At 40.5% G+C, this 25,020-nt stretch overlaps 1 protein-coding gene across 1 annotated transcript in view; it reads left to right on the forward strand.

Moving 5' to 3' along the window:
* The window catches only part of LOC124613837 (osmotic avoidance abnormal protein 3-like), a 303,288-nt gene that overhangs the window by 103,666 nt on the left and 174,602 nt on the right, over positions 1-25,020 (forward strand). The window contains exon 5 of the mRNA XM_047142560.1: positions 24,775-24,914. Within this exon, the coding sequence (XP_046998516.1) occupies positions 24,775-24,914 (140 nt within the window). The remainder of the gene's footprint in view (positions 1-24,774; positions 24,915-25,020) is intronic.

Here is a 25,020-nt window from a genome sequence, read left to right on the forward strand (position 1 = left end):
CCTGGTATAGTCCCACCTACTGAGATAATCAACAGGAACCACACCAATATGAGCCCCCGCACCCGACACAAGCAGCCGTTCCAACTCCAAATTAACTCTCCCAACAGAAGAGTCCAAATGAGGCCGGTCATGGCGTCTCAGGACAGATACAAATTCAACATTGGTGTGTCTCAATGCCGACGCAATCTTTACCAGGTCACACTCTATACTGTACCCAGGATCTCTGTCAATGCTGTTCCCTGGCCCTCCCACAATAACCACGGTGTCTTCCCTGGTAAATCCTTTACAGAGTGAACCTAAATCCTCTGTCACCTGATCCAGACTAGCACTTGGTTTGAAAAAATTTGTGACCTGGTATTCTGGTCCTAATTCCTCCTGCAGAAGTTGGCCTACACCTCTGGCATGAGAACTGCCTAACAACAAAACTTTCTTCCTTTTCGATGACTTTCCTACATTCTTTTTCAATTTCCTATTGAAAGTTTGTTGTGTCCTGTCTACACCTACCTCTGCTTGAGGTAAGCTCAAATTTCCACAAGTGCTATTTGATTGACTTTAATAAATCCTTTCTACCTCCATGCACCAAAAATGCATGCACATACAATTACAATTTTAATACCCTTCAAATTGTCCAGTAAATTCTTGGCCACACTCTTATACAAAGCATGAATCAATACTTATTTTACTTAAATCCACGAGGTCATTGACCTCCATGCACCCTCAGTGCCTAAACTTCCCCCTCATGCACATGTAGAGTGCCACAATAAACTAACAAAATACTAATGAATTCCCAAGTAAGACCTATAAAATTATCACTCCAAAATTACTACCACTAATTACAAATTAGAACAGCTTTTCATTTCTCTCCTTTCTCTATACTCTTGACTGCATCAATCACTTCCTTAATTATGTTATGCATATCGACTTCCTCACTCCAACCCTCAGTAACTATGGTATGAGCAATCTGATTTTCACCTGTTAAAAGTCTTTTAAATTTTACTTGCCTTTTTTCAATCTGAAATTAAAACTGTAGGCATTTCCACACACAATTAAGTGAAGTATTGTATTTGCACAGGAAGTCAGTTCCTAAAATTACCTCCTTTACTAGACTACTCACTATAAAAATTCTATCTCAAATTTATTTTCTCCACATTTAAATTCTAAAAGTATTTGTTATCTTATTGACTTACTCATACCACGAACTGCCATTTTAATGTGAACGCTAGTGACTGGGAAGATTACTAGTTTCCTATTTTTGATAATGTTCATAAAACTTTCCGACACTGCTGACACATTACTACCTGAATCTTAAGTGCCTCTACCATTTCTTTGCCAACTTTAATTTCAATAATTGGCTGTACACTTACCATTTTCTTTCATTCTAAATATTTCTCCCTTAATAAATCATTTTCTACATCTCGTCCCTTCTGTTCCAATTCTAGCATACACACATCCTGTTCTATCCATCCCTCACTCTCATGTTCATCCCAAAATAATTCATTAAATATTTCCTTTGCCCCAAGTTCATTCCTTCCCATTTCTAAAACCCTAGAAATTTTCTAGATATGTGGCAATAATGACCGTAATGTTCTACCGTACCTACGCCAATCAGTCACACTAAAATCACACTCCTCCTTCATATACCAATTCATATGAACTTCATTACACAAACTGTTCTCATCCACATTATTTTCTTCAGCCCTCTCTAAATTTTCTGTTAGTTCTTTCACACCTTTTGCCAATTCGCTACCCATAGCAGGCACAACTTTACTGCTTTTCCCCTCCAAAATATTGACACTTGCAGCTTCAACAAAATTACGCATCAGTTCACTGTCAAACACTTCATCTTCCTGAAATAATACATTGATGCCTAAGCTAACATCACCATAAATATTCATCTCAGCAACCTTATCTGCTGATATGCTATTTAAATCACTACATAAATTCACATCAGAAACCTTAATTTCTTTTGTCAACAAATTAACTTTATGTGAATCATACACAACTTTACCCTCTACTGCTATATTGCACAAATTGCTGCTATCTTGTCGTACAATTTTGGGACTTCCAGACTTGCTACATTCCACTGTGATCGGACAAAAATCAGCACACACTGCCACTTCTAGACACTTTTCATCCAGATTAGCCCCCGTACCTATTTTACATACATTCTCACATTCATACTCTGACAAATGTTTTAGATCCTCCCATTCATCAATAAGTTTCATTTTGCCTTCATTCACGACTAGAAACATGTAAATTCCTTCCTCCAAAGGATCAATATCATTAGCTTTTACACCATTACATAAATTACCATTACTCTCTTCCTTTAAACAGAAATCATCTACCTCCGCTGATACCTTTATAACTTCAGCTACTGGCGAGACCAATGCTGAGCCTCCCTTAGTAACATTGGTGCTTTCCGCTGAAACACAATCACCCTCACTTGCAGCTGGCAAGACCAAAGTTAAGTTGCCTTCATTAACATCAGCGCTTTTTGCCAACTCACAAATACTTGCTACTACAACACCTTCCTTACTGCAATTGCTACTGTTTGCTAATACCTCTTCAGAACTCTCCACACAATTTGCTTTCACAAATTTCATCTCCTCTTTAACTTATTTTTGAACCACTGAATCTTTCCATTCATCACCATTCATGCACTCATTCATTACACATTCATAACTTAAATCATTCACTGCAAAATTTATTCCCATTACTTTTACTTAAATATCTCACAAATCTATGCTTCTGCCATTCGCGCCTGCTTTTATTGAAAGAGCTACCTATATAGCCGTCCTCTTTAACCTACTCCATATTACATATTTGTTGCCTTTCTCCAAACCTATCAACATTTCTACCAATACCATTATCTCCTGTCCTTTTCATCACCTGTTCAGATCACCATCCCTGGACCTGAGATGTGGCAAACATCAGTTTCCCAACAGGTTGTTATGCTGTTGCACTTCGCGCAAATTTCCCCCGCCAAAGCTGCGTCCTTTAGTTGGGTGCCGTTCACAGAAGTTATCACTCCCGTTCATTCTCCAACCATTCTGCTTATTCCAGCTACTATCTCCCTGATAATTCCTTTGATTTCTCTCACGATTATTATTTTAGTGATGATTATTTGGATTCCCATTTTGATAACTACTACCCGGTTTGCTCTGAGGTTTCAACTTCAAAGCCCTCTCTAATTTTTCTAGAAATTCTATAAATTCATCCATGGGATCACATGGACTATGGACACGATCCCACTGCAAATTTTTGAGTAATCACCTTTTTAATGTTGTGATTTCCATTAAAACCCCCAACGGATGTTTCACATGCATAAGCTTACCAAGTTTGCACTTGCAAAAATTTCTCATCATCCCATTACCATACCTGTAACACGGCCCATTTAAAAATTCATTTTGGATCTGCGTCTGTTTTGCCTCGCTCCAAAATTTTTCAAACTCTTTGTATGATTTGCACGAATTACATCTGACATTTGCCCAAGACCCACAAATGCCATTTAATGTATTTTATTTTCACTTCATCTGACATGCTGTGAACAAAAGCATTCCTACATGCAGCCAAGAAATTTACTGGGTGATATCTTCTGTCATCTGTGTAACATTTCACAGATCTGGTATTTGCCCAAGGGATATTTATAACCAGTGTGGCCTGTTGGGAGGCTAACAAATTTAAATCAATTTTTATCTGTTACATTTGTTTTTTAAATTCATTTGCACTAGTGATACTGGACTCTATTTTATCTTTAATTTTTCCCACTTCTTTCTCCCCCTCACCTACATGATTGGTGATGTCACTAATTGCCAAATTTACATCACTTTTATGAGCATCTTGCACTTTTATACAATTGCTTACCTTGTCCCCAAGTTCTATCTGTATCTTACACATTTTTCCCCAAGATCTATTCAACTGATTTGATTTTAGATTTTACTATTACAACTTCATCTGTAATTTTCCCCATATTCACTTGGACACATTTTAATTTATCATCAATTGCTTTTTCAAGGCTACCCGTAATTTTTTCAACTTCCTCTTTCACAGGGGAACCTATATCAGTTCACATTGCACCCATATCAGTCTGAATTGTATTTGTAACTGTTTGCAATGTGCCCATATCTGTTTGAATTGTACTGATATTGTTTGCCATTGTATTCATATTATTTACCAATCTGTGAGCTGAGACATCATATCTTCCCCACATTCATTCCCCTTGCCTGAGTTTCTACTTTTTACACTTTCATGCTCTCATTTCAGATTAACTGGCTCACTTCCATTTTCAGAATAACACATACTAGGTGACTGTTTTATATTCGCGAGATCTGTAAGTGGAGCTTGAACTTCAGAGTTAAACACTATCTCACTATTTGTGCAGGCACTTACCTGATCTGAGATGGTTGACTTTGCCATGGTGATGCCATCAGTTGTAGTGGAAGTTGACACTGAAGACTGCCCTGGAGTACTTTAAGAAGCTGCTGTTGTACTGCTGTTAAAATGCATTTGCCACTGGAGACGTCGCCTGATGTAAATGTAGCTGCCACCATTTACCGCATGTTCCAACCGTCTCCAATACCACTGTCCGTTAAACATGCTAACCGCTACTGTTACCCGCACTTGACTTATTTAGACTCTGATCCCCCATGCAAATTGCCTTAATGTGATAAATTAGGACCTCTATTTCACTATTTCCAGAAACCTATTTGCGGAAGAGCAGATCTCACACTGTGTTTTGTGAGAGGTTTATTCTACAGATCTCTACTGGTTTTGCAAAGGTTTTTACACTTCACATAGTATACTGAATAACAGAGAGCAAAGGAATTACCACTCTGCAGGACACAAATCCCGGACGAGCCCCCAATTGCAGGCTTTCAAAAATTAAAATAATGTGGTGTGATGGCCCTCAACTATTTACCATCAGACTCAGGGATGAAATATTAAATGTTTTGGCTGGTTTTGTTGTCTAGGTGCTGGGATATGTAGTTGCCACATTATAAGCCAAATACTGCTGAGTCCACAATATACGATATGAATATACACATGAATCAAATGGTTGAAGGTTCCTATCACTTGGCAATTGTGAAGTTTGAATGTAACACAGATATTTATAAATGAAAGAGTGCAATTAAATAAAATCTGCAGGTACTATTTTTAACAGCTTTAAATGATCAGCACAATAGTAGAAGTACCTTTAAGAATGCACTTTGTTACTGTAAAACACTTATTAGTGTCAATGGTCCAGCAATTAAATAAAATATAAGTTAAATAAGAGGGGAACAATAGATTCCTACTTCATGTAACTAGTTATGAGCAACAACATAGCTCATGAGATATTCACTTCTAAACGCATACTATGTCTTCACTGCAGAAGCCATGGAAGTCTCACGAGTGCACAAGTCGGCACTACGAAATATTTCTATCTCCCATGACTACGTGCAAACTGCTCCACTCTCCAAGCCTTTCCCGCAACCGCCCATCACTGCTTCCTGTCCAGCACTCCCCTGTCCAGCACTTCCATCCAGTCTCCCCATTAACGAGCGCTGTGATTTGCTAGAGCACTCCCGCCAATGTCTTCAAGCCAACACACACACACACACACACACACACACAGACATATTGAAATACATATAAAAAACTGGATTTACATGTAAATAACTTGAAACTAAATAAATATTCCTACAGCTGGATCATAAACATGCTCTAACACACATTATTAAAAACATAAACAAATCAAATAAACATATATCAAAGGAATGGAAGCAAAAGGTAGGCCAGTAGCCTAATGTCTCTGTGCTTTCTAAAACACAGTAAATATTTAACCAAGATGTGGAAGCACAACTCTGCTCACTGAGTTTCATCGTTTCTTTGTCAACGCCGTATTCATCATTTATGCACAGTGATTCATGTTCTCATTCAACACTGTGTGCTAACCTCATTAGTTTACAACAGTCGACAACTACACAGTTGGAGCGAACAATGGACTCAGGCTGCGTGCACCGGATTATGCCCATCTGATACTAAAACGTGAACTGAACAATATTTCAAATTGTTTTTCTTCAAAACAATTGTTTCTAGAACAAAGTGATCTCCATTCGAACACGTGTTTAGCCACCCACCAGCATGCTACATCAGTTACTGTTGGTCCGTGTGCAACATTGCCATTACTACAAACCATGCTGGATCTGTTCCATGCACATGGTGTTCCAGTAGTGTCTAATTTACATGCGCAATTCAGTGTTTCGCATAACATGGACCTCTTACCTCACCTCAGTGGCCCGCCACATGCTCTACAGGCATGTTATGCATCAGATAGTTTCCATGCGGGTAGCACTCCCCTCCCCCCCCCCCCCCCACACACACACACACACCCACACTGCCCCCCCCCCCCTTCACTTGCGGCGGTCCCGGTTTCCGGTCGCTCAACTTCAACTGCCTGCCACTCCCACAGAACAGCCTGTGTCTACCGTGCTGGTCTCTCGCCCTGATCTGGAAGCGGGTCGTTTCCATCCAGCACTCGTCACTCACGGTCCAGTTTCCAGGCCCCCTCATGTGCTGTCCATCTGCCTGTTTCCACAGTAGTCTGTACCTGCCGCACCGTGTTTTTGTGACACACAGTCAACTATGCCGGCTGCTGCTACTACGGATTCGCTCGCCTGGTTTGAAACCGGGCCCACTGCGCCGGCCTCTGACTTAACCTCAGTTCAGCTGCTACCCCAGGAGACACCAAAGCTGCCGTCATCACCCCCTCCTGGACGTCTCCCAAAGCTACCGCCCTTATATGAGGACAACCCAGCATTATGGTTCACACTTGTCAAGCATCTTTTCGAGTTACATCATGTGTCTGATGACAACTCAAAGTTTCTCTGCCTCATCACACACCTACACGACCACTCAGATTTGATTTGTGACCTGCTCCTTTCGCCGCCACCTGCACCAAAATACGAGTTTGCAAAGAAGACTATAATGGAACGACTTGCCTGCTCACCACAAGAGTTAATAATCAAGATTCTCTACGAGGAGCACTTGGGGGAATGCACCTCCTCACAACTTTGGCGCCGCCTTCAATTGCTCATGAACAAGCGTACCATGCCTGATGCCATGCTATGGGCTGTGTGGTCTGCCAAACTACCTAATGATCTACAGATCCATCTGTTACCACATTTGTTTGAGTCCATCAGCTCCCACCTCACCTTTTCTGCTGGTACCACAAAGTGTTCTGCGATGACGCCAAGAAGTGCAGGTTGCCATGCCGACACTCAAACGCCGACCACAGGAGCTAAGAGACGCCGAGTCCTGCAGGGAACCTAACAGGCGTACTCTTACATTACACTCCATTCACTCATCCACCCAGTCAAGTGGTCATCTCTGTGTGACTGACACTGCATCAGATCTAGCTTTTATGGTCGACACTGGTGCTGATGTGTCGATCATACCTACTTTGATGGCTCCAGCCGCTTCTTCACAGATGAAGTCACTTCTACGAGCTGACAACGCGTCGATGTTAACCTACCTCACGCTTAGTAAAGGTTACGGTGACCCCATCTCCTTCTCTATGTTTTCTGTGGACGTTCTACATTGCTGACGTTGATGAACCGATCCTCAGTATGGATTTTTTGTCTCATTATGAACTATCTCCAAATGTCATACAGGGTTCACTGCTGCACCATCCTACAAACACTCACATACTGTGCACCTGCACCTATGTCCAACACTCTGTTTCCACCACAACATACGATATCATACAGGAGTGCTCCACCCTTGCGGAAAACATTTGAACCTGCATTACTGACCTACTGTCAGAATATGACTCGGCGATGCAACTCGGCCAGGACAACGAGATGCTGAAACAATGCATCACGTCCACTTACAGCAAGCTCGTCACGGGGCGTACCTCGCTTCTGCAACTGCAGTCCCTGGCGACGCCACCTAAACAATATTGCTTGGGCGAGCCTAGCTCGAACTCTCACCAGGTTAGACCACAAACTTTACTTGCGTGTGACGTTCCAACCCCTCCATCGCGCTCGTTTCATCCAGTGCCGTGTGTTTGAAACAGTGCTGCTAATAACAGTCACGTGTGTGTTGCGACCATGCCCACCTTTCGGACAGCTACCGCATGTGTTGATAAACATTCCCCCTCTCTCACTCACCGGCCAGATGACTCAGCGGCCATTGTGGCCCCACGTGCGATGCCAGCAATTCTCTCGCCAGCACCGGTTGTCCAATGCAAGGTTAACAGCAAACAGTCGCCGCCCATTCCCCTTTGCTCGGACTGCGCACGCCCCCACCCCCTCCCATAAGAGGCATGTGACTTTCGTGCTACCTTTCCCCACTTGTGCTAACGGCTACGCCTCATCGTGCCCTACTCATCTGAGGGCTCAGTGCCAGGACGTTAACCAATATCATGTGCAGTTCTCAGTTTCTTTCGCCACTGATGGAACGACACACAAGATAGTTACCACTGCCGGCCCTCCTATTAGGCATAAGGTCTGGTGCCTCAACCCTATCGAGTTGCGCGCAACACGGCAGCACGTTAATGAACTTTTGGCGGCAGGTATTCTGCAACCTTCACACAGCAACTGGTCTTCACAAATCCACCTCGTCTCCAAACATGATAGATCTTTTCGAATGTGCAGTGATTACAGATGCTTAAATGCTCTTACCGTCATGGACAATTAACCAGTGCTGAACATCAATGACTTCACTAATATGTTATCTGGCACCACAATTTTCAGTGTTATTCACTGTAAACGCTCCTACCACCAGATTCCTGTGGTGCCGGAAGACATTCCTAAGATGACTATTATCATGCCGCTTGGTTTATTCCAATACCACTTCATGCTGTATGGCCTAAAGAATGCGGCGTAAATGAGGCAACATTTCATTGACTCTATCTTGCGAGAGTTCGAGTTTTCAGCAGCTCAGCGGAGGAACATGATAATCATCTGTCTACAGTCCTCCAGACCTTGAACTCCAATGGTGTTGAGGTCAACAAAGACAAGTTTCAGTTTCACCAGCCGACAAACTCCTTCCCAGGTTACACCATCCCCGCTGATGGAATGCAGCCTCCCAAATCTCGTGTGCAGGCTATCACGTCTCTGCTGCCCCCGGCTACTTACAAAGAGCTAAGCCATTTCCTTGGCACCATTGAGTACTATCATTGCTATCTGCCTTCTGCTGCCACTGTTCAGCCACCTATCAGGCAATCAAACTTCCGGTATCAAACCCATCTCTTGGACTGCTATGATGATAGAGGCCTTCAAGGCTCTGAAGACTTGTTTAGCTCACACTGTGACACTCACCCACCCCGACCCCTGGGCCAATGACATCGCGGTGGGGGCAGTGTTGCAACTATGCAAGGGCGACATGGTTTCTCCCCTTCATTTCTTCTCCAAGAGACTGTCTATGGCTCAGAGAAAATATTCTGCATTCTATAGAGAGCTCCTTGCTGTTTACGAGGCAATCAAACATTTCTCCCTGACATCGAGGGACGTTCGTTTATTGTCTTCACTGATCACAAACCACTGCCAGAAGTGTTCTGCAACCCACCTGAGGACCCACCCCCTCGATGTTATGTTACCACCACTTTGACCTGGTTTCTCAATTCACAACGGTTGTCCGTTACATCAAGTGTGCAGATAACGTCACTGTGGATTTCTTCTTGTGGATCAGTGCTGTTTCCCGCATCATTGATCTTTCTGATCTGGCCTTCCTCCAAGCTTCGGACAAAGATTCTCAGGCTCTAATATGAGACCCACAAACATCACTTGTTTTCACAAAGGCTAAATTTCCTGGCATTTCCGACGAGGTGTGGTGTGATTCTTTGACCAGCGCCCTATGCCCTTTGCTCCCACCTGGGCTGTGCCAACAGGTTTTCGATGCCCTGCATAACCTAGCCCACCCAATTGTTCGAGTCAGCACACATCTCATGTCAGAATGTTTTATTTGGCAGAATACCAAATGGGACTGTCAAACCTGGGCACGCAGCTGCACTGCTTGCCAGCACAAGAAGATGAGTTGCCACACCTCCCCGCCTCTTGGCAATTTTGACATTCCCGCAGGACGATTCCATCACCTACATATTGATCTGATCGGGCATCTGTGTCCTTCTGAGGGCCATAGATACATCTTATCAACTATCGACTGTTTTTCTCTCTGGGTCGAGGCTGTCCCTCTCCCTAACATTACAGCCGAGATGGTGGCCAAGGCTTTCATTGGCTCTCGGATCGCTCGTTTTAGATGCCTGACAACTATCACCACCGATCAGGGTCGACAGTTCAAATCCTCCCTTTTCATCATCCTCTGCCTGTCACCCACAAAGCAATGGGTTGGTGGAGAGATGGCACCGCACCCTCAAGACGGCCCTTCAATGCCATGATTGTCTCTGGTCGGGAGCTCTCCCGTGGGTGCTACTTGGTCTACGCTCGACCTATAAACCTAGCCTACAGGGGACTATATCTGAATTTGTTTTCGGCGAGAATCCGGTCCTGCCGGAGGAACTTATTCTTTCCCAGGTTAGCGAGGATCTTGCACCCTTGCCAAATTTCATTAGCCTGATGTGCACTCATTTTCATTAAACGCGTTTGCATCCGCCCATCAGTCACTTACTGCCCGAGACTTATGTTCCCACCGCGCTTCCGACTGCTCCCACATCATACTCCATGATGATGCAGTTAGGCAGCTTCTTCAACCTCCTTATCTTGGCCCCTACAAGGTCCTGTGGTGGGGAGACATGACATTTGATATCATGATTAAAGACCACTCACAGAAAGTTTCTCTGCATTGCCTGAAACCAGCTTTCATCAACCCTGATGGTCTCACACCACTGCAGTCAGACTCTGCAGACAATCCATCCTTGATCAAGAATGAAGACATGCTCCCATCAACCTCACCTCACACCTCTTCCGCCGAAGAATGTTCGCCACTGTTTGCTGGTTTCCTGACCTCACCACCTGTTTCTCCCTGCACAGGTTTCACGCCCTCACCTCCAACATTGGAGACACACACACACCTACTATAAGTTTGTCCTGCAGCATGCCTCCGCAATGAGTGAACGACATTTCTGTAGTGACGTTCGATGACCATGTGCTCATTCTTTTGAGGGATACTGAGGTTCTGCCATCGAGCAGTCCCTTACATGTCAAAATTGCTCACAACCTCACACTCCTATTTGATAGTAGATAATTATAAAAAGTAACTTTTGAAATCTTGAAATATTCTGTTTTTATTATAAATAGATAATTAGCTTTTTCTACCACATAGTGTATTTATGATAAGGTAAGCATGTTTTTGAAATACAATAAAAAATTGCATTTAGTGTGCAAATAAATTTTGTGAACAATCACAGCACAACATCAACTCACAGAAATATACGAAGATAAAGATTTAGCAAATGCACCAATGCATAGTGTAACTACACACATAAAAAAAAGTTTTGCATCACCTTGCTTCCAAGAGTTCCCAAACCTGTACAGAAATTTGGAATAAAGATCAACATAAACATCATTTCAGTCATTTTTATTGCTCATGGAAACCACACATTGCGTGTAGTACCACCATACGACAAGACCTTCAGAGGTGGTGTCCAGATTGCTGTACACACTGATACCTCTAATACCCAGTACCATGTCTTCTTGCATTGGTGTAAGCCTGTATTTGTCATGGCATACTATCCATAGGTTGATTAAGGCACTGTTGGTCCAGATTGTCACTCTCCTCAATGGTGATTTGGTGTGGATCCCTCAGAGTGGTTGGTGTGTCACAACGTCCATAAATAGCCCTTTTCAGTCTATCCCAGGCATGTTCAATAGGGTTCATGTCTGGAAAACATGCTGGCCACTCCAGTCCGGTGATGTCATTATCTTGAAGGAGGTCATTCACAACATGTGCACAATGGGTGCGCAAATTGTCATCCATGAAGATGAATGCCTCGCCAATATGCTGCTGATATGGTTGTACTATTGGTCAGAAGATGGAATTCACATATCGTACAGCTGTTGTGGCACCTTTCATGACCAACAGTGGTGGACGTCAGCCCCACATAATGCCACCCCAAAGCAGCAGGGAACGTCCACCTTGCTGCACTCACTGGACAGTGTGTGTAAGGCATTCAGCCTGACCGGGTTGCCTCCAAACACATCTCCGATGACTGTCTGGTTGAAGGCACTTGCAACACTCATCACTGAAGAGAATGTGCTGCCAATCCTGGGTGCTCCATTCGGCATGTTGTTGGACCCATCTGTACTGCACTGCATGGTGTCGTGGTTGCGAAGATGTACCTCGCCATGGACGTTGGGAGTTGAGTTGCGCATCATGCAGCCTATTGCGCATAGTCTGAGTCATAACATGATGTCCTGTGTCTGCATGAAAAGCATTATTCAACATTGTGGCATTACTGTCAGGGTTCCTCCAAGCCATAATCTGTAGGTAGTGCTCATCCACTGCACTGCCCTTGGGCACCCTGAGCGATGCATGTCCCTGTCTCTCTGTATCTCCTCCATGTCCAAACAACATTGCTATTGACAAGTGGCTGCATTGCCTCACGTAGTGTTTGATCTACTTGTATCCTGTCATCAGTGTGTACCATCATCTTCTTACATGAGAAACTCCCCACCGCACCCCCATCAGATTTATTGGTAAGATGGCCCAGTGGACAGCCCGTCAAAAACTGAAAACAGGATGAAGCTGTACTGGACTGTGAAAAAAAAGGAAAATAGTAACAGTGAATTTTCCAAGTTCAAGAAGTGCAATATTTGGGGCAGACAAACAGCAGTGGCATCGTGGCTACGTTCATGGTTATGTCGTCATAGTGGTGGACTGTAATGTGGACGAGCCATGTTCGAAACTCCCTCATGCCAATTACTTTTATTTATTTTTTCATAACTTTATGAACTGTTTGTCCAGGCATTGTAAATTTTGTTCTCTTTCTATAATATTCGCAGTTGTCATATTATACATTGGTTATAGAATATGAATCATGCAGTAAGGATGTTACTGTCAAAAATAAATGTGTTGTATAGTTAGGGCAGGCAAGATACCACATAGAAGCCTCACAGAAATGAAAACAACAAACAGGTGGGAACTATTTACAAGAAAGACATTCAAGAGTCAATTTCCAAAACATAATACAACTTAAAAAATGTTACGAACATATGTTTTGACAGAGTGCAAAGAAACTGTGTGATTGAGAAACTGTTGCATTCATTTGTTGCAGCTAATGCTGCAAACTGTCATGTTTTCATCTTTTCCATGGGAGTGGTCACATTCACATTCATATGAACAACTAAATTTGGCAAGTAGGCATATCTGGCTCACTTTCCTAGGCGTACAAATTAGGAGCATTGGTAAGATATTCCAATCATATGACACATATGAGACAGAAAGGAGTCCATTTCATGGCTGTAAGATTTTTAATGCCCTCCCTTCAAGAATTAAGTGTTTGCTAGAATATGAATTCTTGTTTAAAAAAACTTGAAGGCAGTTCCTATTACAAGGATCATTTTATAAAATAGAAAAATTTCTGAACTACAGAGTTTAGCATTTCTTGTATTGTTAAATGCAAATATGTGCCCAAATATACATTTGTAATCCTGACTATTGTTTATTGTAAACGCATATTTTGCAATATTTATTTTCTGTAACACTTATTATTTTGTAATATATATTTATCTCTCAAAAATGATTTTCTGTAGTAGAATCTAAGTAACTGTTTACTGTAATATGAAATCATTTTGTTTTGTTTTTATGGGCTACCATAGATTTCTGACATGTTCCATATCATGTGATACTGTCGCAACATGGATCACTGGAACAAGAAATAAATAAATACATAAAACATCTACTGCCACTAATGCCATGTATGACACACCAGACGTGTTTTCCAGTGGAGGATTCAGTTGACTTGTCACCTTGCCATCAAACATGCATAGTTCCCACTCAGAAGCCAGTTCCTTCCTGCTGCTAATAGAGTAGTTGTGCAGAATCAGCTGCATTATAGGTTCCTTTGCTACACCTCGTGGTGGCAAATAGACATTACACTAAGACACAGACACAAATTTGAATAAAGTGAGCACTAAACAACTCCTCTTCCAGGCTGCTCTATATTGCACTTCTTGTTCTAGGACCATTTGCTGTTTCTATTTTGCTTATTTTCCCAGTTCAGTGCATCTTCTTCCTTTTTCCATGCCTGATCTGTGTTCAGATATTGACGAGCTGTCCACTGCGCCCTCTTACCACTAAATCTGAGAGGGGTGTAATGGGAGTTTTCCTTGTTAGATTCATCTGTCAAGTTGAACTTTTTTCACACAGTGAACATCCTATGGTGGAGTTCACACATTGATGACAGTGTGTCAGGTGAATATAATTAAAGTGCAGCTACTGTCCATTGTGACAGAGGTCCAGTGTGGGCTGTAATTATTGTATAACTACAAATCTTGATGGATATTCTGGTGTATTAATGATGAACTGATTTACAACGGAGAAAAAAAAAGTAGTTTCAATTTTGGCCATTAGTTGCAAATCTGTTACTATAAATGGATGAAAGGCTTATAAAAATGTTTCTGTATACAATGGATTTGGAACAGGACATGTGCAGAAATGGTCAAACAAGTGAGAAAGGCATAATGTTTATTTTATTATTAACCACCACTTTCACAATTTGTTCAGTATGAGCAATGAAGATATCAACAAGATGATGCATCCATAAAATGAGGTGATCAACAGTTGCTTGCAGCAGTTCCATTGGAATCTGAGCAACATGTTCATGTGTACTGGGCTTGAGATCAGGTAGAGACTGAACACATCCATCGTAAATGCTTTTTTGTAGATATCCCCAGAGCCAAAAGTCACATGGATTCAGATCAGATGATCTTGCAGGCCATGCATCTAGAAAATCTCTGGAGATGACACGTTTGCGGAAAGTTGCCTTGAGATCCTTCATCGAGCGAGTGACATCTTACATGAAAACAGTGCTTTCCATACAGCTTCTGTCTTCCATGTACAAGGAGGTCTTGATAACATACAGATGTCATGGTATGCTTAACAGACCCTGTTGGCGTATTCTCTTCAAAGAAGAACAGATGAGAATAAAGGTACCTGTGAATCCACACCACACAGTTACATATGGTTAGTACAGTGTTTCTTTGTGTGCAACACACAATTTAACAATATCCAATGTCAGCAGTTCTATGTATTTATTGTACCCTGTAGCGTAAAATGTGCCTTGTCAGTCAATAGAATATTGTTTGGCCACATATCAGCTTCAATCTATGACAGAAACTGAAGAGCAAATTCAGATGTTGCTGTGGATCATGAGAGTCCACTTGCTGCACAATCTGGGTCTTTTATGGATACCAGTGTAAAATAGACAGCAAAACTTTCTTTATTGTTAACTATGGCACACACAATCCCCTGACTCTGCACAAGCACTAGCACTGCCTGGGGCACATGGTGCACTGTCAGTTATAGCAATAGCAACCTTATCAACAACCTCCATTGGGCCAGGAAATCTTCTTCTTCCAGGTTCCTCACTGATTCACCTGTGTTTTCAAATTTCATTGTCATCTTCTTTAAACCATTTAATCACATCTGACCTCTTCTCATACCTTTCAGAGAGCAATACTTTATCAATACAGCACTGTAATTGCTGCCACTCACATTAATCAGTTTTGCTAACAGACTGCTCTGTGCATCAGCCCTGGATCTACGATATTTCCGAACCGGAGCTGATTCAACATGGCGTCCGGTACAGTTGTTTATAGTGAGAAAGTGAACAAAAGTTATAGTTGTGTGGTGAAAAACGGAACATACGTAAATTATAACAGTGAAATAGTGAAGCTAAATGAACGTGTATCAAGCCTGCAATTAATTGTAGATGTACTAAGGCGGGACATTGCGCATTTAGAAAATGAAAATGCCGAACTGAAAAGGTCGCGTAATATCCCAATCGCCAAAGCAAGTAAAACACGGAACTGGGAGCACAGGACTAGCATGATCACGGAAGAAAGGAGCGAAAAGGTGATAAATACAACGAATGGAATGAACCGCGGCTATAAAAGCAGTTTCAGTGTCCTACCTACAATAAACGAGTGCTCTGAAGTGGATATAGGCCTAAAGGCAGAAACAACAAGGCAACATATGTTTACTAGGCCAAAAAGGGTTGGTCGTGTGAAACTCAGTGACTGTAGAATTACTGTGGTAACAAAAAACCGTTTTCATGCACTAGATTCAGATATAAATGTGGAATCCACGGAAAACTGTGACGACAACAACACGCCAAATCTACATAGTGACAAGCACATGAGTAGAAACTTCCGCAATAAACGTGAAGACAAACTCAAAGTGAAAATATTCTCTGATAGCCACGGACGTGAGATTGCAAAAATACTACGTTACAGTCATTGTATACAAGCAACTAGTATTGTCAAACCAGGTGCACCCATCCAAGAACTCGTTAGAAACATAGAAACTGAAAATGATCGTCATATTGTCGTCATAGCAGGAGCCAATAATGTATATAAAAACGACCTCCACAGTGCAACACGAAACCTTAAGGCAATACTAAATTCAACAGGAGAGAAATCAGTTTTTGTAGTCCGAATTCCACATAGGCATGACCTTTCGGAATGGTCATGTGTGAACGTGGAAATCATAAAAGCAAACAGGCAATACTCAAAGATTTGCAGGGCCTACCAAAATGCATATTTTATAAGTATGGACTCCTTGCAAAGAGACTGTTACACGAGACATGGCATGCACCTTAATAACAGAGGCAAGAAGATTCTGTGCCAAAACATCAGCATGATACTGAAAGCATCTGACAACCAAGAAGTAATTGCTGCTCTTCCAGTTCCTTGCTTGACGCAAGCAGAGCCTGATGAAATGGTTACTTCTATTGCAGCAGTAGAAGTAGAGGTGGAAGCAGCAATTGTACCTACACACATAACAAATGCTGCAGCAGCAGTACCTACCACACTTCATCTACAGGATTCAACAGCAGCAGAAGATGAAGCAACATCCAAATCTCCACTGTCACCAGTTGCCACAACAATGCCTACAGCAGCAGCAGTACCTATCACACTTCACCAGCAAGATTCAACAGCAGCAGAAGAAGAAGCAACCACCTTATCTCCTCAGTCACCAGATGTCACAACAGTGCCTCCAGACACCATAACAGCAATTACATCAATTCCTCTAGTAGCAGCTTCATCTACAATATCATCACAAGGAGGGAAGAGTAGGTATACAACAGTAGATGTGCTACCACTCCAAGTGAACAATTTTTTAGTAAAAGGCAACAAGAGGCAGAAATCCAAAAGATAAGCCCTGAAAAACGTTTGAAAACCAATCACCATAGTGTTCAGTGTGTAAGCAATAAGAGCATGGATCTTAAAATATGTTACCTTAACGTTCAAGGACTGAAAGATAAAGAACTTATCATAAATGAGTTTGGTCTTGATAACCAGTTTGATATTTTTTGTCTGAGTGAACACTGGGCTAATGAGAATGAACTTGCAGTTGCCAAATGTGACAATTTTAGTATAGTAAATAGCTATTGTAGGAAAAAGCACATTAGAGTTGGTGTGGCAATTTATTCCAACCAGTCACTCAATTGAACAATAACCAAGCTAGACCTAAATTCCTTGTGTGATGAACAGCACTTTGAAGTTACAGGTATAATCATTAATAGTCATAAGCTAATAGTAGTATCCATGTACAGATCACCAAAGGGAAGCATTAACATATTTTTAGAAAAAATGGACATGCTATTGAGTAAATTAAGTAATATTAAATGGCTACATTAGGATATTGCAATAGGAGGTGATTTGAATGCTGATTTTGATGTTACTAAATGTAAGGGTAGTGTTGCAGATCTGGAAAACTTACTAAGACAATACAATTTACATCATGTTAATAACAGGCCCACAAGAAACAAAGCATTTTTAGATAACATCTTTGTAAACTTCAAGACCACTGAAAACACATGCGAAGTTGTAGTGTTCCCATTCTCTGACCATAACTCCATATCTCTAAATTATGCAAGTAAAATTCCCCTCAATAGGAGCAATGCAAACAGACCTGTCCCAACAGTTGTGATTACCAGACCCATAACTGAGGATAAAATTAACACATTTCGTAATTCCCTTGCTGACAGATCCTGGTTTGGCCATTGTAGTGTCGATGGACATTACACATCAAGTAATGACCTGCCAGCCAAAGTAATATTTGATAGATTTTTTAATGCATTCTTGACCCTATTTAACCATAGTATTCCCATAAAGAAAATCAAAATAATGGACAGCAGCCACAAATCCAGATCTCAAAACAGACAAAATATATGGTACACTAAACAGCTGACAGATCTAAAGAAACAAGTTTTGTTACTGTACAACATATACAATAGTATGAAGTCTGACTGTGCCAAATCAGCCTATGTGGAATGCAGGAATGAATACAAAAAAGCCATCCTGCAAGCCAAAAAAACCTACAATGCCAACAGCATACATAATTCCACCAATAAATGCAAAACCGGTTGGAAAGTAATTAACAGTGCTGCCAGAGATACTAAAAAAGATAAAATTAATATCCCACCACAAACACTCAATGAGTTTTTTATTAATTCAGTGAAAGAAATAGGAGAGACAATTATCAAACCAGACATTAGTCCATCAGAGTTACTCTCCCAGAATTGGGGTAGACAGTCACTAAATACAAGCATGGTAACCTTCTCTGAAGTATCGCCTAGATATGTACAAGGGGTCATAAAACAACTGAAATCATCTGATAGCTTAGATATATATGGCATATCATGCAACCTGCTAAAAAAAGTGTGTGACCACATACTCTACCCCTTAACCCATTGCATAAACAAGTGCTTACTTGAGGGATATTTTCCTGATGAGTTAAAACTGTCTAGGATCGTCCCAGTATACAAAAAGGGAGATAAAGACTCTCCATCTAGCTACAGGCCTATTTCAATAGTACCCGCATTCTCCAAGGTAATAGAATGCATCATGTACCAACAATTATCATCTCACTTTGAGAATCTAGGAATAATTAATGATACACAATACGGGTTTAGGAAGAATTTGTCGACCATTGATGCAATCAACACGGTAGTCAGTTACATCCTCAAAGTTTTTGAGAACAAAGGCTTTGCTCAGATCTCATTCTGTGACCTAAGCAAGGCCTTCGACTGTGTTGAGCACATGCCACTACTAGAGAAACTAGAATTCTACGGCATCAAAGAAAACAGTCTCAGACTATTAAAAGCTTATCTCAACAACCGTAAACAGGTAGTTTGTGTAGGTAAGGAAATGTCAAACATAGAAAATGTTAAAGTAGGTGTGCCTCAGGGATCTGTACTGGGGCCCTTCCTGTTTCTGATAAAGATCAATGACCTTCCCTCGTTTATTAGATCCACCACTGTATTGTATGCAGATGATACGACTTTTCTCCATAGCAGTAACAGTCTTAATGATCTTAAAACCTGTGCTGAAAATACACTCACTCATGCAGCATATTGGTTCAGAGCAAATGGTTTCCTGCTAAATGAAAATAAAACTCAGCAGATAATCTTCACCCTAAGAGACAAGCCACTATCTGATGACCCTAGTTCTGTTAAATTCCTGGGAGTTTATTTAGACGAAAAGTTATCCTGGGGCCAACATGTAAACTATATTAGTAGTAAACTATCTAGAGTAATTTATTTATTAAGACAACTCAGAAATTGTGTACCTGAAACATACATCAGATCATCTTATTTTGCATTTTTCCAGAGTATAATATCCTATGGCATTATCTTGTGGGGTAACTGTAGTCATATACATGACATCCTATTATTGCAGAAGAAAGCCATTAGGATAATTACAAATTCTTCACATAAGGCTCACTGCAAACCCTTATTTACTAAACAAAAAATTATGACTGTAATAAACCTCTATATATACAATGTCTTAATCTTTACGAAGAAGAACCTACAAGATGTGAGATGTAGAGAAAATGTACATTGTTACAACACAAGAAGCATCAAACACATATACACACCTTACCACAGACTATCAAAATCAATAAATACCTATGAAGTCACAGGTCACAAGCTATTTAATAAGCTACCACATGCCATACAGGATCTTCCTGAACATACGAGGGCTGTTCAGAAAGTAACCTCCGGTTGATTTAAAAAAATACACCAAGTTAAATAAAAATATTTTAATATATGCATCTTACAACTACATCTTTGCACTATTTTTCTACATAGTCTCCATAGCGATTGAGGCACTTATCGTATCTCTTCACAAGCTTTGAAATTCCTTCTGCATAAAAATCACCCGCTTGTGCCTGGAGCCAACCTGTGACCGCATCTTTGAGCTCTTCGTCGTCATCAAACCGCTGTGACCCGAGCCATTTCTTCAAATGCATGAAGAGGTGATAATCACTTGGCGCCAGGTCTGGGCTGTAAGGTGGATGGTTGATAACGTCCCACTTGAAGGACTCAAGAAGGGCCGTTGTTCTGCGAGCAGAGTGAGGACGAGCATTATTGTGCAAAAAAACGATACCGGAAGTCAGCATACCACGGCGTTTGTTCTGTATAGCCCGTCGTAACTTTTCTATTGTTTCACAGTACACGTCTTGATTAATGGTCGTACCACGTTCCATGAATTCAACCAACAACACCCCTTTGGCATCCCAAAACACCGTTGCCATCAGTTTTCTGGCAGAAAAATCTTGCGAGGCTTTTCTTGGTTTGGTAGGCGAATTTGAATGTGCCCACATCTTTGATTGTTCTTTTGTCTCAGGGTTCACATACTTAATCCAGGTTTCGTCACCGGACACAATTCTGTTTAACAATGGTTCTCCTTCGTCCTCATAACGTGACAGAAAGTCTAATGCAGAGGCCATTCTTTGAGTTTTGTGGTGGTCGGTAAGAATTTTGGGCACCCATCGTGCACAGAACTTACGGTAACCCAATCTTGCTGTCACCATCTCGTACAAGAGAGTCTTAGAAATCTGTGGAAAACCAGTAGACAACTCCGACATTGAGAAACGTCGATTTTCACGAACTTTTGCATCAACTGTCTGAACGAGTTCGTCAGTCACCAATGATGGTCTACCACTCCTCTATTCATCATGAACGTTTTCTCGTCCACTTTTAAATAAACGTACCCATTCACAGACAACTCCTTCACTCATAACTCTTGGTCCGTACACGGCACAAAGCTCACGATGAATAGCTGCTGCAGAATATCCTTTGGCTGTAAAAAACCTTATGACAGCATGCACTTCGCATTTGGCGGGGTTTTCTATTGCAGCACACATTTCAAACTGCCACAAAAACTAAACTAGCGCAGGTACAACGTTCACTCGACCACGGCTTGATGCCAACTGACCTGTTGAGTGCGTGAACGCACAGATGGCGTCGCTACCCCCTCCACAACCCGCACTGTGACCAATCGGAGGTTACTTTCTGAACCGCCCTCGTACATTCAAAGAAAGACTGCATGAATGGTTTATTGCCCACCCGTTCTATGATATCAATGAATTCTTCAACTGTAAAATGCAGTATTCCAACAGATGACTCACTGTACATTTATTGTAATATAAGCTAAAATATTTCAGTAGTCAATACCTTATCACACTGTATTATAAATTGTAACTTCATTTGACGTTGTCAATTGCTGTAATGGCCTAAAGACAATAAAATCTTTATTATTATTATTATTATTATTATCATGCTGTCTGTCTGCTCAATACACATACTGCTCACTTATATTTTGGCTTGTCAAATGGCAGTGTGGATGTCATACCATCATACAAACAGTGCATCTGGTGGCCACAGTTGGAACCAATGTTTTTCCTGTGTGTATTGGTTCCACAGTTACTCATCAACACATCTTCCTAGTTTTATTGCAATACGATAATTACAGTCCACATTGGAACTTAATGAGTAGCTGCACTTTAATTATAACAACAAAATATGTATATTGTTGTCAGCAAAGTTAGACACATGAGACAATGGCTTCTCTATCCTGTCATAAGGTTGTGATAAGATTTGATTAGATTTAGATTAGATTCAGTTTTCATTCCATAGACCCAAAAAATGAGATGATTCTCATGGGTGTGTTACATGTCAGAAAGTATGACATGACTTAAAAACATAAAACATTAGAATATAATACTTGCTACCCTGATCATTTGTCAGGAGATAGTTGAAAGTAAGCTAATAAAATGCAGTAAACTTGGACAGTTAATATTTACAGAATTAACACACTGTCAGAGTGAAACACTGTTATTCACTATTAATAAATTTATCATACACAAAATACCTAATCTTGACTTGTGATGAAGTGTTGTCAAAACTGAAATCTAACAGATATTTTTACTTAAGCTGACTTAACAGTCTCTGTTAAGATATTCATCTATGGAGTAGAAGGAGTTGCCTATCAAAAAGTCTTTCAAACTCTGTTTAAACCATGCTTTATCTGAAACCATGTTTTTAATGGTTGCTGGCAATTTATTAAAAATGTGTGTTCCTGAATATTGGACCCCTTTTTGGACCAAGGTAAGTGATTTTAGGCCTTTATGTAGATTCTTCTTATTCCTAGTATTGATACTGTGTACTAAGCTATTGGTTGGAATTAGAGATGTATTACTTGCAACAAATTTCATTAAGGAATAAATATACTGAGAAGCAGTGGTTAGAATACAAAGTTCCTTGAACAGGATTCTACAAGATGTTCTTGAATTTACACCACAAATAATTCTTCTCACACGCTTTTGCACCCAAAAAATTTTTGCTCGGTTTGATGAGTTGATGAGTTGCCCCAGAATGTGATCCCATTCGACATAATAGAATGAAAGTAAGCAAAGTATGCAAGATTTTTTATATTTATATCTCCTACATCTGACATTGTTCTCATGGCAAATACAAACTTGCTTAGGCTCTTAAGCAATTCTGTGGTATGCCCTTTCCAACTGAATTTATTATCAAGTTGTAATCCCAGAAATTTAACACTGCCAACCTCCTTGATCTGCATGTCTTCATATGTTATACTCATGCTGGTAGGAAATCTCTTACTGGTTCTGAGCTGCATATAGTGGGTCTTCTCAAAGTTTAATGACAAAGAATTAGCTTTAAACCACTTATTAATGTCAGTGAAAATTTGATTAGCAGCTATTTCCAAATCTGTACTTGATTTGCTACTTATTGCAATGTTTGTATCATCTGTAAACAAAACAAACTTAGCATCTGGCAATGTAAAAGATGAGAGGCCATTAATATACACAAGAAAAGCAGTGGACCCAAAATGGAACCTTGAGGAACACCACATGTAATTAATTCCTAGTCGGATGAAGACTGACTGCTTACTGCACAGGTATTTCACAGCGCCACCCATTGTTTCCTGTTAGATAGATAAGACTCAAACCATTTCGCAACATTGCCACCATAATACTCTAATTTACTTAGGAGAATGCTGTGGTTCACACAGTCAAAGGTTTTTGATAGGTCACAGAAAATGCCAGTAGCCTGTAATTTATCATCTAATGAATTAAGTACATTATCACTGTAAGTGTAAATAGCTTTCTCTTTATCAGAGCCCTTCAGAAATCCAAACTGTGACTTGGACAATATATCATTTACAATCAGATGCTTAAGGAGACGCTTGAAGACAACCTTTTCAAATATTTTTGAGAAAGCCGGCAAAAGTGAAATTGGTTCATAGTTTGATGGTATCTCTTTATCCCCCTTCTTGTAATGAGGCTTAACTTCAGCATATTTTAGCCAGTCTGGAAATGTTCCACCGATAAGAGATTGATTACACAAATAACTTCAGGTAGAACTTAACTTGATGAGCACTCTTTGATTAACTCTATGGTTCTAACTGATGTGGCTTCACACTTCTTTTGGTTATTCAGCACTGAATTAATGACTGAATTGATGCACTATGGACTACTATCCACACATACAATCAACAATAGTTCACAAAACCGTTGTCATCAACGCATTGTTTCTCATGGCATATGGCAATTATGCTGGTTGTGCTGTTACTTGAGTGATACCCATGGTACACTCTGGACAGAGCAACAGTTAAAATAGTTATCACTAATTTGTTAAAAAACAAACAATGGAAAATTTAGCTTGGAATATCAACAATATAAGGAAAAGGATCCATTGCTACTTATCGTAAAGTTGACAAGCTCAGTTGCGGATGGGCACAATGAAAAGACTCTTACATACTTAGCTTTTGGTCATAGTATTCTTCTGAAAAGTAAACACACACATTCATTCACAAAAGCAAGCACACCTCACATACACATGATCACCATCTTTGGCACCTCATACTGGAATGCTTGTTAAAAAATAAGTGGTGTGAAAAAGTCTTTACTTTTAGCCACATCGGAGAAGAAGAGTGATATCTTTATATACAACACTAGAGGAAAAATTACCTTTTATCCCATTATTTAAATTGTCAGTGCCTCAGAAAGGAGTTCGGTATGCAGCAATAAAAATTTTTGATCATATGCCTAACATCTTCAAAAGTGTGACAAGTACTGCAGCATGTATTAAATCTAACTTAAAATCTTTTCTCCTTGACAACTCCTTTTATTACATTGATGAATTTCTATTTAAACATTGATATGATGGGAGGGTGGGTGTGGGAGCACACTCTACTTGCATTTGTACTGGAATTATTCATTTTCTGTTATGTCACTATTTAGTTTCTCATATTTCACTTTGCTTAAGTACATTAATACAGCTACTTTTCTTCATTGCAGGAACAACAGGTGACAGACTGAAGGAAGCTACAAAAATAAATCTTTCATTGTCAGCTCTAGGAAATGTGATATCATCATTGGTAGATGGAAAATCAAAGTATATACCATATCGCGATTCAAAATTAACAAGGTTATTGCAAGTAAGGAAATTCAACTTACCATGCAGGCAAGATGACATGTTTTAGTGTTATAGTAGGAGGCCATAAATGAAAAATTTAACATTTGATCCTGGATATAAATTTGTTA

The sequence above is a fragment of the Schistocerca americana genome, chromosome 4, assembly GCF_021461395.2.
Source record: "Schistocerca americana isolate TAMUIC-IGC-003095 chromosome 4, iqSchAmer2.1, whole genome shotgun sequence".
Lineage (NCBI taxonomy): Eukaryota > Metazoa > Arthropoda > Insecta > Orthoptera > Acrididae > Schistocerca > Schistocerca americana.